The sequence below is a fragment of the Mus caroli genome, chromosome 4, assembly GCF_900094665.2.
Source record: "Mus caroli chromosome 4, CAROLI_EIJ_v1.1, whole genome shotgun sequence".
In the NCBI taxonomy this organism is placed as follows: Eukaryota; Metazoa; Chordata; class Mammalia; order Rodentia; family Muridae; genus Mus; species Mus caroli.
Window position 1 is genome coordinate 50,676,328 of NC_034573.1, and position 12,880 is coordinate 50,689,207.

General features: G+C 46.1%; 1 protein-coding gene across 5 annotated transcripts in view; it reads right to left on the bottom strand.

Annotated features, from left to right (window-relative positions):
* The window catches only part of Ptpn3 (protein tyrosine phosphatase non-receptor type 3), a 126,923-nt gene that overhangs the window by 38,882 nt on the left and 75,161 nt on the right, over window positions 1-12,880 (bottom strand). For all 5 annotated transcript variants that reach the window (XM_021159376.2, XM_021159378.2, XM_021159375.2 and 2 more), the window contains 4 exons: window positions 9,124-9,187; window positions 7,715-7,887; window positions 3,550-3,684; window positions 696-872 (listed from right to left, as the gene is read on the bottom strand). In XM_021159376.2, the coding sequence (XP_021015035.1) occupies window positions 696-872; window positions 3,550-3,684; window positions 7,715-7,887; window positions 9,124-9,187 (549 nt within the window). The remainder of the gene's footprint in view (window positions 1-695; window positions 873-3,549; window positions 3,685-7,714; window positions 7,888-9,123; window positions 9,188-12,880) is intronic.

Below are 12,880 nucleotides of genomic sequence, written 5' to 3' on the forward strand. Positions count from 1 at the left end.
GACATTGCCTCACTGGTCCCAAACAAGAGAGTGGCCACAGAAGGCTTTCGAAGAAACTGTTCTTAGCAAACATTTGCCAATAAAAAGCCTTCTTTTACATGTTTTAATTGGTGTGTGTGTGTGTGTGTGTGTGTGTGATGCACACATGGAGGTCTGAGGACAACTAACTGGTAGAAGTTCGTTCTTTCCTTTCACCATGTCAGGTCAACAGATTTGGCAATGAGTGCCTTTGTTTGCTGAGCCATTTTGGTAGCCTTGTATTGCTTTGTATTTCTCTTTACCGAATTAAAACAAAACCCAAGGGTATACTGTTGTTCTGGCAGGCTCCTCCATGTTAGTATGGTCCTGGTGATTGAGGTCACAGGGTGGTCAAGCTTACGTGTAGAAGAATCAGGGCAAGCACAACCTTGGGTCTGTACTTGGGCTATATAGAAATATCTCAAACAAGCTCTGCATATGCCCTGGGCAGGCAGGGCAGTACAAGACCTGCAGGTTCTTGGAGCATGGTAGCTGCTCTTCTCTGAGCTCTGGCGCACAGTTTGTCACCTGTACAGACGGGCATTAGAATTTATGTTCCCATCTCAGGAGAGCACCTTTGGGAGCTAGCTGCAGGCACCAGATACTGGCTCCTCTCAACTGGCACTTTGGACTGAGCAAACTCAACAGATACAGAGATAGAAAGATACAAGTCTTACTCCCGGTGTGGGCTGTGGTTCTGGGAGACTTCAGAGTCGCTGTCTTTGGGGGACAGGGATCCCTTGTAGGTATAGAACACATCCTCGGTTTCTGTGATGTAGGTCATCTCATTGGCCAGGTTGTCCGCGGAGGAATGGCGGGGCTTGCGGATTTCATGCCGGAGCCGAGGACTTCGCCTGCAAAGGGGAGAAGAGCGGTACAAGAGGTTTGACCCAATGGCAGCTGTGTGACCTTGTGACCTGGCCTCTCTGTGGATGCCCTGCCTGGTGCTTAGAAAGTCAGATCCAGAGCTGGGTGTGTACGGCCACACCCATAACCCCAGCACTAAGGAGGATTAAGTGTTAAGGGCCAGCTGGGAGACTTAATGAGAACCTGTCTCAAAAATAACCAACACAAATATAAGTCAGAGCCAGTGAGGTCATTCTTAATCCAGCAGAATCCAGCCAGGATGACACAAGTCTCAGGCAGGTCTGGGTAAGTGGTGTGGCTCCCAGAACCACAGTCTCCACTTAGAGATGGGAAGATCTAAACTGGCTTATGCCATTGGTCCGTGAAACGGACTAAGGGTGAGTTAGTCTTCAAGAAAACTCAAACCATAACTTTTCTCACCAATTCAACAATGCACACTGACAGGTTTAGAAAGAAGACAGTATTAACTTCTCACTGAATTTCACTTGATCCAAGAAGAAATAACTGACTTTAAACATTTTGTGCATGTGTGGTGTATGTATATGTGTATGTGTGTGGTGTATGTGTACATGTGGATGTGTGCACGTGTGGTGTACGTGTGTATGTGTGTTCCTTGACCATTCATGTGGATGTATAGGGTCAGAGGTTGCTATCAAATGTCTTCCTCTGTACCTCTCTAGCTTATCTTTGGAGATAGGTTATCTCACTGAACCTGGAGCTCATTAACCCAGCTAGGCTGTCTGTCTGTCTGTCTCCTTTGACCCTCCTGTCTCTGCCTCCCAGCTCTGGAATTACAGGCATCTACATCTATGACTTGCTTTCTAAGGTGTATGCTAGCATCTGAACTCAGGTCCTCCTGTTCACACAGCAAGCACTTTCCACTGACATCTATGGACCGGAGATTTTTTTTTTTTTTTAATGTTCTCCTTTTTAAACATCTGTAATGTGATGGGGACCAGCATGCTACTAAGTAGCCAAGGGACCTCAGATAAGTCCCATCACCCTCTCTGGACCTCAGCTGTACTTACAGCCCCTGAGAATGAGCCAGATGGGACAGTGTTCATGGAACACTTGGGACTGCCCCTGGGTATCAGGCCCTCTATCACCTGATCTCAAGCTCTCTTCTACTGCACTCCCGGCTTCCCTTAGTTAGCTATTTCTCTTTGGTACTCCCAGGGACTTGCAATTCCCCCCTGTTCCTGCACAATCAATACTATGTGTCCATTGTGTAAGCAAGATGGCTCTTGGGTTTTTTTTTGTTTTGTTTTTTGTTTTTTGTTTTTTCTTTTTCCAGACAGGGTTTCTTTGTATAGCCCTGGCTGTCCTTGAACTCAGAAATCCACCTGCCTCTGCCTCCCAAGTGCTGGGATTAAAGGCTTGCACCACCACTGCCCGGCAAGATGGCTCTTGTGACTCCTAGGAGAGGATCTATAATTAGCAGCAAGAGAGCCAAGCCAGTGTTATAGTCACATCCAATCTTGCTAGTTCCTGGAGCTCACCTGGGGCTCTCTCTGCTTCCTTGACAAGTTTCCACATAAACTAAGCTGGTTCTTTACAGCACATGTCATCATCGTCATCACCACTGTTGCCCAGGACATGTGGTCCCCTGTGGGAGGTCCTTTCCTAGCAAGTCTCTCTCCTCATCTCTCTTAATCCCATAGATCCTAGCTAGGCAATGTCCACCTGTCTTGCAAGCCACAACACTAATCCTATGGAGCCAGGGTACAATCTTTTCCCGCTTCACTTCTCTTGCAGACACTCGGACATTCACCAAAAAAAGTCTGAGGCCTTTGTGGACCATTAAAATAACGAACAGAAAATTTCGTTTGATCCTTTTCTGAAATAAGCTTATGAAGAAGCCTTCATACATTATTCCATTTGTGGCAAACTTAGAACCCCGGGGGGGGGGGGTCTCACATCTTTCTATCCTTAATCCTTTTAAAGTCTTTACCATGGGACTTCTTAAGAGCTTAAAGGCGCTACCCTATGCTACGATTCTAAGGCAGGCATTTCAGGAGGCCTCAGGCCAAATGTTATCATTTATTTATTTTGCAGGGTTATAGAATGAAACCAGGGTCTGCACATGCTCTGTATGTACTTTATCATGGAGCTATGCCCTTAGGCCTGTCCCGATTTATTAATTTTTCAAAGAAGTTCAAGAATATAGTTAGAAAGGTGGGATAATGTCTAATATTCTAGCATGGCAGGGTAAGTCTGATGCACAATAATCAATAATCCAAAATGGCCAGTAGAAAGGATATGCTTATTTATTTATGAGAGATTAGGTCTGTGTAGCCCAGGCTAGCCTAAAGTCTTTATTCTCTTGTCTCGGGCTCCCGAATGCTAAGCACGCAAGTATCTACCACCATGTCCAGCTACCAGGAGGGATTTCCAAGTTCTCAGCACAAAGAAATGCTATTTGTCTGACGGATGTGGCAGTTAACTTGATCTGAATACTACTACATATGCACTGGAATATCACCATGTATTTCATGAACAGATAAAGCTAGTTAGGTGAACTTATTATAACTTTAAGGCCACCTTAGCATCATCAGAAGACTGTCTCCTGCAAGGCATGAAACACACATGGGAAGTCTGACTCTACGCCATCTCTGCTGAAGAATTTAAAGGCATCTGCTGGTGTGTGGCATAAGGAGAACATACCAGTTGGGGGTGATGGGAGGGGACCGGGAAGGCAGGCTCTTGGTTTCCAGCCGTTCCACTGATAAGGACCTCCTCATGACTGGGTTCCACACCATCCCTCCAATCACCTTTTTGCAATATTGGTTATTTACAGACCTGAAAAACAGATGCAGGGTCACTGTCCACACTGACCTGTTCAACAAGAAAGCAAGTGCAGCATCCATAAAATGTAGTCTCCCCTGGGAAGGTGCTTACTTAGCACCACAAGGACAGCAGCCCCCGTCAGACCTGCTGGGCTATGACCAGTGGAGCCAGTCTCCAGAGTGTCCTTTCAAAAAGTTTAAAGATTAGATTTATTTATTTTGTATCGGTCTGTGTACGCGTGCGTGGGGTGGGGGTGGGGTTGTGCCACTGAGTCTTTGTGGAGCTCAGTGAACAACTTGCAAGGGATCGAACTCAGTCCATCAGGCGTGGCAGCAAGTGCCTTTACCCGCTGAACCACCCTGTTGGTCCATAACTTCCTTTCTTGTTCTTGTTTTTCTTTAAGTCTTTTGGTGAAAGTGCTTCTGTGTTTCTACTACTTTAAATAGTTGAACTGCTTCTAGACTGTTCCAAAGCTGCCAGGTTAGAAGGCGTGTCAGAATAGCACAGGCAGCACAGACCAACCCAGGTTCAAAACGTCAATGGATCCACCTCACTTGCCTCCCGCTGGCATGAACAAAAGCAGTCTTCCTTGCAGACGATCTCTGTCATCCCGGCCACCAGATGTGGTAGCCATAACTCACTGGGAAGCAGAGGATGTGCTTAGAACAGCCTCAGGTCCTATCCTCTGACTGAAGGATATTTCTGAATTTTATTTATAGTTAAGAGAACTGACATCCCGAGGTATCGATCGCCTTAGTAAACTGTCTGAAGTCTGGTTAACAGTAACAGTTCTGGCATTTTCTAATTTTACACCATGTTCTGATGTCTTAAACATTCCATATATTTCCTTATGCCCCAAGACCAACTGACGAAAACAACAGAACAAATAAATACAGTGAAATTCAGGTTCTAGTTTACAGTATCGACTGTGGCCGTCACTCTGATCAAAGTTCACTATAGCATCACTAGGAGACCTATTCCCCTGAGGTCAGTTATATCAGAAGCCACATGACCACTGATTAAGGCTGTCAAATTAAAGTCAGGGAAGCAGGCAGCAAGGCTTAATGTGGCAGATCCCTAAAGCACATGTCAGGGGCTATTAATAGAAATTTGGAACTGTGCCACTGTCCCTGGAAAATAATGAACAGATTCTTCTTTCACAGAACCTATCAGAGGGCCCAACACACAGACCTACAGATGTATCTCCAGGGCTGGGATGGCCGTGGTTTCCTCGACTGTCAAATGATCAGAAGGGATAAGGGCTGGGGAGATGGCTTAGCTTGGTGCTTGCCACCAAGTCTAATGACTTGAATTCAATCCCTGAGTCCCATAGGACAGAAGAAAACTGACTTCCAGAAATTATCTACATGTGTTTTCCCCCATACCACCTGCACATACATACATACATACATGTGCAATAAAATAACAATTTAAGAGTCAAAATTAGAAAAATAATATATGGAGCAGGTGAGATGGCTCAGCAGGACAGAGCACTGACTGTTTATCTGAAGGTCCTGAGTTCAAATCCCAGCAACCACATGGTGGCTCACAACCACCCGTAATGAGATCTGACGCCCTCTTCTGGTGTGTGTGAAGACAGCTACAGAGTACTTATGCATAATAATAAATAAATCTTTGAGCTAGGGCAAGCAGAGACTGAGTGAGTGGGGTTGACTGGAGAGCAGAGGTCCTAAAAATTCAATTCCTAACAACCACATGAAGGCTCACAACCATCAGTACAGCTATAGTGTACTCATATACATAAAATAAATAAATCTTTTAAAAAAGAGAAAAATAATATATATGTATATATATATGTGTGTATATATGTATGTGTGTATATATATGTATGTATGTGTATATATATATATATATATACATATATATATATATATACACATATATATATATATTTGGTCAAAATTAACAGTATACTAAAAGATGGTATCAATAAGAAACTTATGACTTGTGTGTGACAGGGCAGATCTAATGGAGCAGAAGTGTTCCCAGTAAACCCTTCCTGAATTCCTGACCCACAAATCTTGAGCTATAACAGACTATTGTTGCTGTAATCTCCAACACAGGAGTTCTTATGTCATGGTAGATGAGCAGGACCCAGCCAGCACCTGTACTGTTTACAGAGGGAGAAGTTTGCAGGTAAGGAAACTGAGGTAGCACTCAAGGGAGAGAAGGATTTGAACTCTGTCAATACAGTGTTGGAATATACCCTTTCGGTCCCTCATCTGCCACCTTCCCATCTGCCGCCTGGAGACTCAGGTCTAGGCAACTCTTCTTTGGAAGAAAACTGCTTCCTTCTAATGAACACGTGGACGGTAAGTAGCATTACAACATCTGGGTGGGGGCCACACACACACTTCAACAGGAAGGAGGCCCCCTGTCAACTGCAGCCATCTCACTGAACTTCTGCGACTAGACTGTAGTGGGATTCCTCTTCACATGGGCCATCTGCAGCACAGAAGCTATGCACAGCAGAGGAGCTCACTGGTACTTCTATACCTTATGATCAACTATATATTTTCATGCTAAACTGACTTTCTGTTTCTTCACCTTGACTTCCTCTGTCTGCAGATCTGACCTATTGGCGCACCTGAACCTGACTCTGGAACTCTCACAGACAGGGGGCCCGCTAAGCTGTTATGGCTATGGCTGCTCTGCACTTGCTAGGTTCCTGAGGCACCTAGTGAGGGATACCAGGCTTGGAGTGCTCAGTATTACTTCCATCAGGGACGTTGTCCCCTGGGAAGGCATGACCCAGGGAGTGTTCAACCAAGATGCACACACGGCCTCACCAGCTGCAGCGATCTGGGCAGTCAGTCTTGGCGCTGTGCAACAGCAGCAGGTGAGCCCTCTGCAGACAGCGGGGCTGTTGCTGGTGACTGACTGTATCACGCTTGGGAACAGCTCTCACCTGAGGCCTCTGGCTAGCTAGAGGGACCACCACGCAGAAGGATTCAGTTTCCACGTGGCATCATGGGGACAAGCCTCTACAGGTGTCCCTGCTACGTTATTCCTATGGCCTGCTCAGTAGTAGAATATTGAATACAGAAATAGTAGACAGAAATGTAAGAGGTAAACACTTTAAAGATAATGTTTACTATTGGTTCCTAAGAAATAATACCTCCCCTACCAGAGGCAATTTGCCACTTACTAAATCATTACATTACCGAAGGACTAACACGTAGTATGAAAGCCGCTAGAATATTCTTACAAAATTTCACATCATACAATAGCTCATACTTGAGCTTCATTTAGAAAAAGCCACATTAACAATAATCAATCACTGTTTTGAAAAAGCATCAGCAAATGGTTTAGAAATCCTAGCACCTTGATAAACAATTTCTACTGTGTCTTCTACAAAGCAGGCTTAGAATAAACACAGCTAATTTAGAGACCCAAAGGATATTATTTTAAAAATTATAATGTACATATGACATATATGTACATTTATTTTACTGTTCTTACCATTAAGTTTTTTGAATATCACTCCTATAGGTAACATTTATCTCTTAGGTTCATTACAAGAACCAAATACAATTAAATATATGCCCTCCTTTGATAAACACTAGGTAATTGTCAATTATAATTATTACTTTGTAACTATAATAAGTAATATATCCTGAAGTCACCTCTGTTCGTTTTTATAGGGTGCCTTATGGATTCACATTGTGGCGGAGGGGTTGGTCTAGTGGCCTCCAGCTGGGAGGAGCCTACCATGCTGGCACCAGGATGACACTAGGTGACCTTTATTGGACAGGGCGTGGTGGCAGTTGCAATATTAGCTGTCTGGGAACTCAGACGACAGCAGGGTTGAGGGTACGGAAGCTAACCTTGGGAGAGCAATACACAACCGAGTGCGTACTAAGAGCTCAGCCTCCCCTAGAGACTCAGCCGCCACTCAGGGATCTCAAATCTGGAGTCCAGCCCCAGAGCTGCCTCTGCCCAAAGATGCCCACGAGCCAAGGGCAACCAGCACACATCAACATCGCAGGATAACATGGATGGTCCCTGGAAGTAGACTTACTTTTTGGGGTTCCTGGAGCCTAGAGTCCAGTACTGAGAGAGAACATTCTTTTCCTGAGGTAGTAACTTTTTTGCCTGAAAGAACGAATGGTGTTCGACGCAGGATTTCCACAAGTTTTTGCAAGATCGGTAATTCAGCATGTTGAAGGCCACGATATGTTCCCTGGATTCAGCCTGGGAGGAAGAACAGGAAAACGGTAGGATGATAAAAGTGTGTCAAGCTTGCTACCCATCTGTAACAGCCGGGGAAGACGTGACAGAGGAAGGGGGCAGGCCTCCAGACACCTCAGATGCACCCCAGTGTCCTAGGAATATTTTTTTTTTGAGCAGAGCTGTGAACCCTCCATGGGTGGGGTAATAGAAATAGCCTGAATCCATGTCTCCTCACCATCTGGGGTCCTCCACAGTCACTCTCGTTTCAAACCTGCTTATAGTTCAAGAGAGGGCTTACTTGCTGCTACCATGTGAAAATTTAAATCTCAGCTTTTGTGAACATCTCTTTCCTGAAGAACTATCCTCCCACCAAGCTGGTAGTAGAGACATTGGAATCCCGAGGATTCTCCATTTCCTACCCCAGGTTCATATATAATAAGCAATTTTGTCCTTAGTTTTGCCTTCAGGCTACGTGTGTTCAGGTTTTCTGATTCCATATGCATTTTGGTACCACCCTGACCCCCTGTGCAGTAGAGGTGGGGGGAGGACAGTCAGACAGTCTAGGTTCCAGTCCTTGGTACTTGGAGCTTTAGTGATCCCATTTCTAAGGGTCCATTCTCTGTGTGGGGCCAGTCTGAGGGCATATCATATTTGAAAAGCTGGGGCAGTCGGTGACAACTATGCAGCATAACAAGACAGGGCGTGGTGTGGAAAGGGCAGGCACCTTGGTTCAAATTCCAGCTCCTTCACTCTGAGGCTGTGGGAGCCTTGGCTTCTTTACTGGGTGTGCTTGTGCTATGGCTAAGCAAACAGAGTTGTCTAGGATCCTGCCGACTCCTCCTGTAAGACCCAGTCCGTAACAAGCTATCACCTTCGGAACTTAGCCGTGTGGACGCTTCCTGCTCTGCTCTGCCAGGTGCCCAAACTGCGCCCTTTTGTCTAATCTGTACAGCTCCCTGAGAGGTGGGCACTCATGACTTGAGCTTCTAGAAACGAGGGACTATGGACTAGAGGAGATGAAAGAAAATGCTCAGCTGTGAAAGGGGGAAGAGGCAGGGTCTAGACCTCGAGGCTGACTATATAGCAAGTTCATTCTCCACACAGGCACCAACCAACTCACAGAGATGGCCACAGGTTCTGAAGGCCTGACGGCCACAACCTTTCCTTCCTAAAGACACAGAAAGCAATCCCCGAGGAGCTGAGAGTGGGACAAACCTCAACAAAGCAGCGAACGCAGCAAGTGGGGACAGGACTCACCTGTTTTTGCCGCTGGTGTATGAAGAACTTTTTCCTTTTGAAAGAAATTTTGAGGATGTTCACCCTGTAAAAAGCAAAGCAGAACAAAACCACGCATAGCACAAAAAATAAAGCAAGGTGGAAATCAAACAGAGACATCGGGGCTCAGCCGGGCTATGGCTGAGCCTCTTCTGCACGGGTCCTCTATTGCGGCTCAGCCGGGCTACGGCTGAGCCTCTTCTGCATGGGTCCTCTATTGCATCATCCGGAGACGGCGGGCCACTGGGAGTGTGTCTTGGCCAAACTCAAGGAGCTGACCGAGCTGGATCTCCACGGGGCCTCTGGATTGTGAGGCAGCTTTTAAATAACCAGGAGCGTGGGCCGTGCGCACTCTTTGCTGTAAGTCTCTTTGTGACACTGAAGCCCTGCAGGAGCTGGTGCCTACATGGGAGAAGACAGCTGAGGGCAGTGTGGAGCAGTATGGACAGGCCTGGATGCGCCCCAGCTCTGTTACTTAACAGCCACGTGTGCATAATACAGAATAAAAGGCACTCGTCATCACCAAATATATTTTCATATACCAGGCCACTGCCAAGGGCTTTATAAACGCTGTCTCTATTGGGTTTTTGCAACAGTCCAGAATAGTATGTAGTTATCCTCTATAAGAGGAAGCTGAGGTGCAGAGATGTCACTGTTTGGAGTCACTGTTAGAGCTCAGCCTCCAAAGCCTAGGATCTTGGACCCTATGGTATCTGCTGAGTGGTGGCCCATGACAGCCTTTCTCACCACGGTCTTATGACAATTTAGATGGAGTAAGCATGCCAAGTTCTTATAAGATTATGGTACACCACAGGCTTGCAGTATTTGTTGTCTTCACTAAAACTGGTGAATGAAACCAGTGTGTGTGTGTGTTCTGGTGGGTGCATATGTGGAGGCCTTCGATGTCTTTCCTCAGGTGCTGTCCACCTTACTCTGAGACAGGGTCTATCTCTCATTTGACCCGAAGCTCACCAATCCCATGAGGCTAGGCTGGCTGGCCAGCGACCTCAGAGGTTAACCTCTCTGACCCACCAGTGTTGGGATTACAAATGTGTGCCATCACGCTCAGTGCCAGCTCACCTTTTAAATAGGTTTTATTCACCATGACAAGCGACTATAATCTACACAGTACTGGGGGGAAGGAAGGAAATTGACTGCTCTCTGGGATCATACCAAGACCTTGCTAGCTAAGAGCATCCTAGAACAGAGACATTGAGTAGATAAAGGGAAAGTTTATTCAAGTGATATTTCCCCAGCGGAAGACAGACAGACAGACAGACACACAGACAGACACACAGAGCACACACACAGCACATTTCCATTATATAGTAAAAACAAAACACCTATTATAAGCAATCTGCTGGCAGATACATTCGTTTAACTAGTGAATTTTGGGAATGACTGCAGGCCAGACCAGAAGGCTCTTATGTCCTGTTCTTCTGAGGTGACCACGTCTCCTCCCTAAGTGTTGAGGGGCAAGCACAGGAATTCCTATTTCACAGGACTCCAGAGAACCTGCTCACCAGTGTGTGAGTTCCCCCCTTCCCACCCTTGTCTTGCTGGGCACAGACTGCTTGTGCACTACTGGCTTCATATGGGGGGGGGGTCCCCTGCTGGTGCCCCTGGTTCAGAGGGTTCTGCCCAGTGCTTTCAACTCTCTCTCTCTCTCTCTCTCTCATTGTGTTCTTCACTAGAGCAAATCTGAAGGATGCAGATGTGGTTTCCAGACTGAAAGTCCTACATCAGGCTACCTCCTGCCCTTTAGTCACAGGAACTATGAAATGGACTGTGTGTCTAGAGGGACCAAGTCCTGTGCCAGGTCCCAGGGACAGAAAGAACAAGACAGTAAGTAGGTACTGCAACCTGGATATGTATAACTTAAGGAAGGAGACAGGTGTCAAATGATGCCCACAGCCATAGCCTCTTGACCACTGCATGCACAGGGGAATCTAGCTCCCATTAGAGCATCTACCAGTAAGTCTCCACTCTGGTGTCCTGTGAGGCTCTCCATGGCCAAGTCGCTCTCTAATCACTGGCTAAGGCACTGCATGCTCTAGCCTTAATCACCCATCTACCCTGGATTGACCACTGTGTTCTCCCTGTTCCCTCTTTGTACCTTCTTTCTAGAATGTACACTGTGAGGCCAAAGCCTGTTCTCTTTAGAGTCACTTCTGTAGGCTCTGGGCCCTTCTGTACCCTGCCCTTGCTCACTCTCCAGGGCTGACCTCTACTGGTCTCCCTTGTTAGAGTTGGGGTCTGAGGTGCTTGTGTTTGAACACTCCATCCCGTTCAAGTGTCCACACTTCACCTGCACGGCATTCGGGATCCTCTGAACCGTGAGCCAGCTTTGCTTCCCTTACGTTGCTGCTTTCTATTACTGTGTCACAGTGTTATAAAAAGTAAGTAATAGAGCACGGGCATCAGAGACAGGCTTTAACTGGAGCCAGTCTGAAGCTGAAGAATAACCGAGATTATCAGAACGAGCCCCTGAGGAGGAGGTGTGCCAAGAGGCCCTGTCAGGCCTGACGCAAAGGCTTCTGTTTACAAAGTTGCTTAGAGAAGTTTTTGGCTTTGGATATCCTTAAAGATATCCAGAATCAGATATCTTTATCAGGAATCTGAAGTATCCTTAAGGGACCGAAATCTGCCTCTAAATGTGATGTTCAGAACCTGCTTCAGGGACCCTTGTAGATTCGGCCACACATGGAGCTAGACTCCGGTGACATCTGGGTTACAGAACTAGAGGATTAAGGCACTTAGGGAAAATCAGGTCCGTGCCCACCGCCTGGTCCTTTGTTCCAAGCAGCCCAGAGAACTCGGCAGGCCACACCCAGCTGGTGAAGCCGTGGCTGGGGTTTCCTCCTTCCAGCGAGGGCTCAAGAAGGTCTTATCTGTCAGACGGATTCTATGGTAAAACTAAGCAGGACTGTGGCACATTTTGTTGAAAATCAAATGTACATAAAATTAATTGAAAACCAGTATCTGTAAGTATCCTATTTACGCATGTCCCCACAAACACAGCTAAGAGTGGTAGAATATAAAACACGTTTGGAGTGACAAACTGGATGTGACTTTCAAATGCACCATTATTAGCAGGAGAGCCTGACAGGTCTTACAAACTTCCTTGTTCTACAGTGTTCTCTGCGGAGAAGTCAGGGATAAGAACGGCTTACTCAAGGTTTAAGTGAGGTAAGCAAAATACAGAGTAACGTGACTTGGATATTGCCAACACTCGATAATATGACAGCTGCTATCACGGTTAAGGTCCCTGTAACTTTATTCATAGGTTTTTGTCCCTGTTATAAATAATGCTGCAGTAAACTTCATCCTGTCTCCATTTGTGAAGTTCTAAGTGGTCAAACTGAGAAACAGACGTAAACCTAATGTCAAATCTGGTCTGCCGCCCAAATCTCCTCCGCCCTGTCTATAAATTTCCGTGTGGCTGCTTTTCTTTGCATGTGTGTACTTCCGCATCTCTCACAGCCTGCAGCACATGTTCTCTTCAGCCTGCCTGCACTCGCTTATATTATCATTTATTAAAATGTATCATCTGGGTAGTATAATATTTTCCCAAAGAAAGCTCCGTTGCCTGGGCACAGTAAACTCAAACTCATCTTGAAAAACCAATTGGGTCTCCCCTCGCCCACTTCAACCCTTGTTTTCTATGCATTCAGTTGCCTGGAGTCAATCACAGTTTGAAAATACTATGGCCTTGACTCTTTTAAGAGAGAGAGAGAGA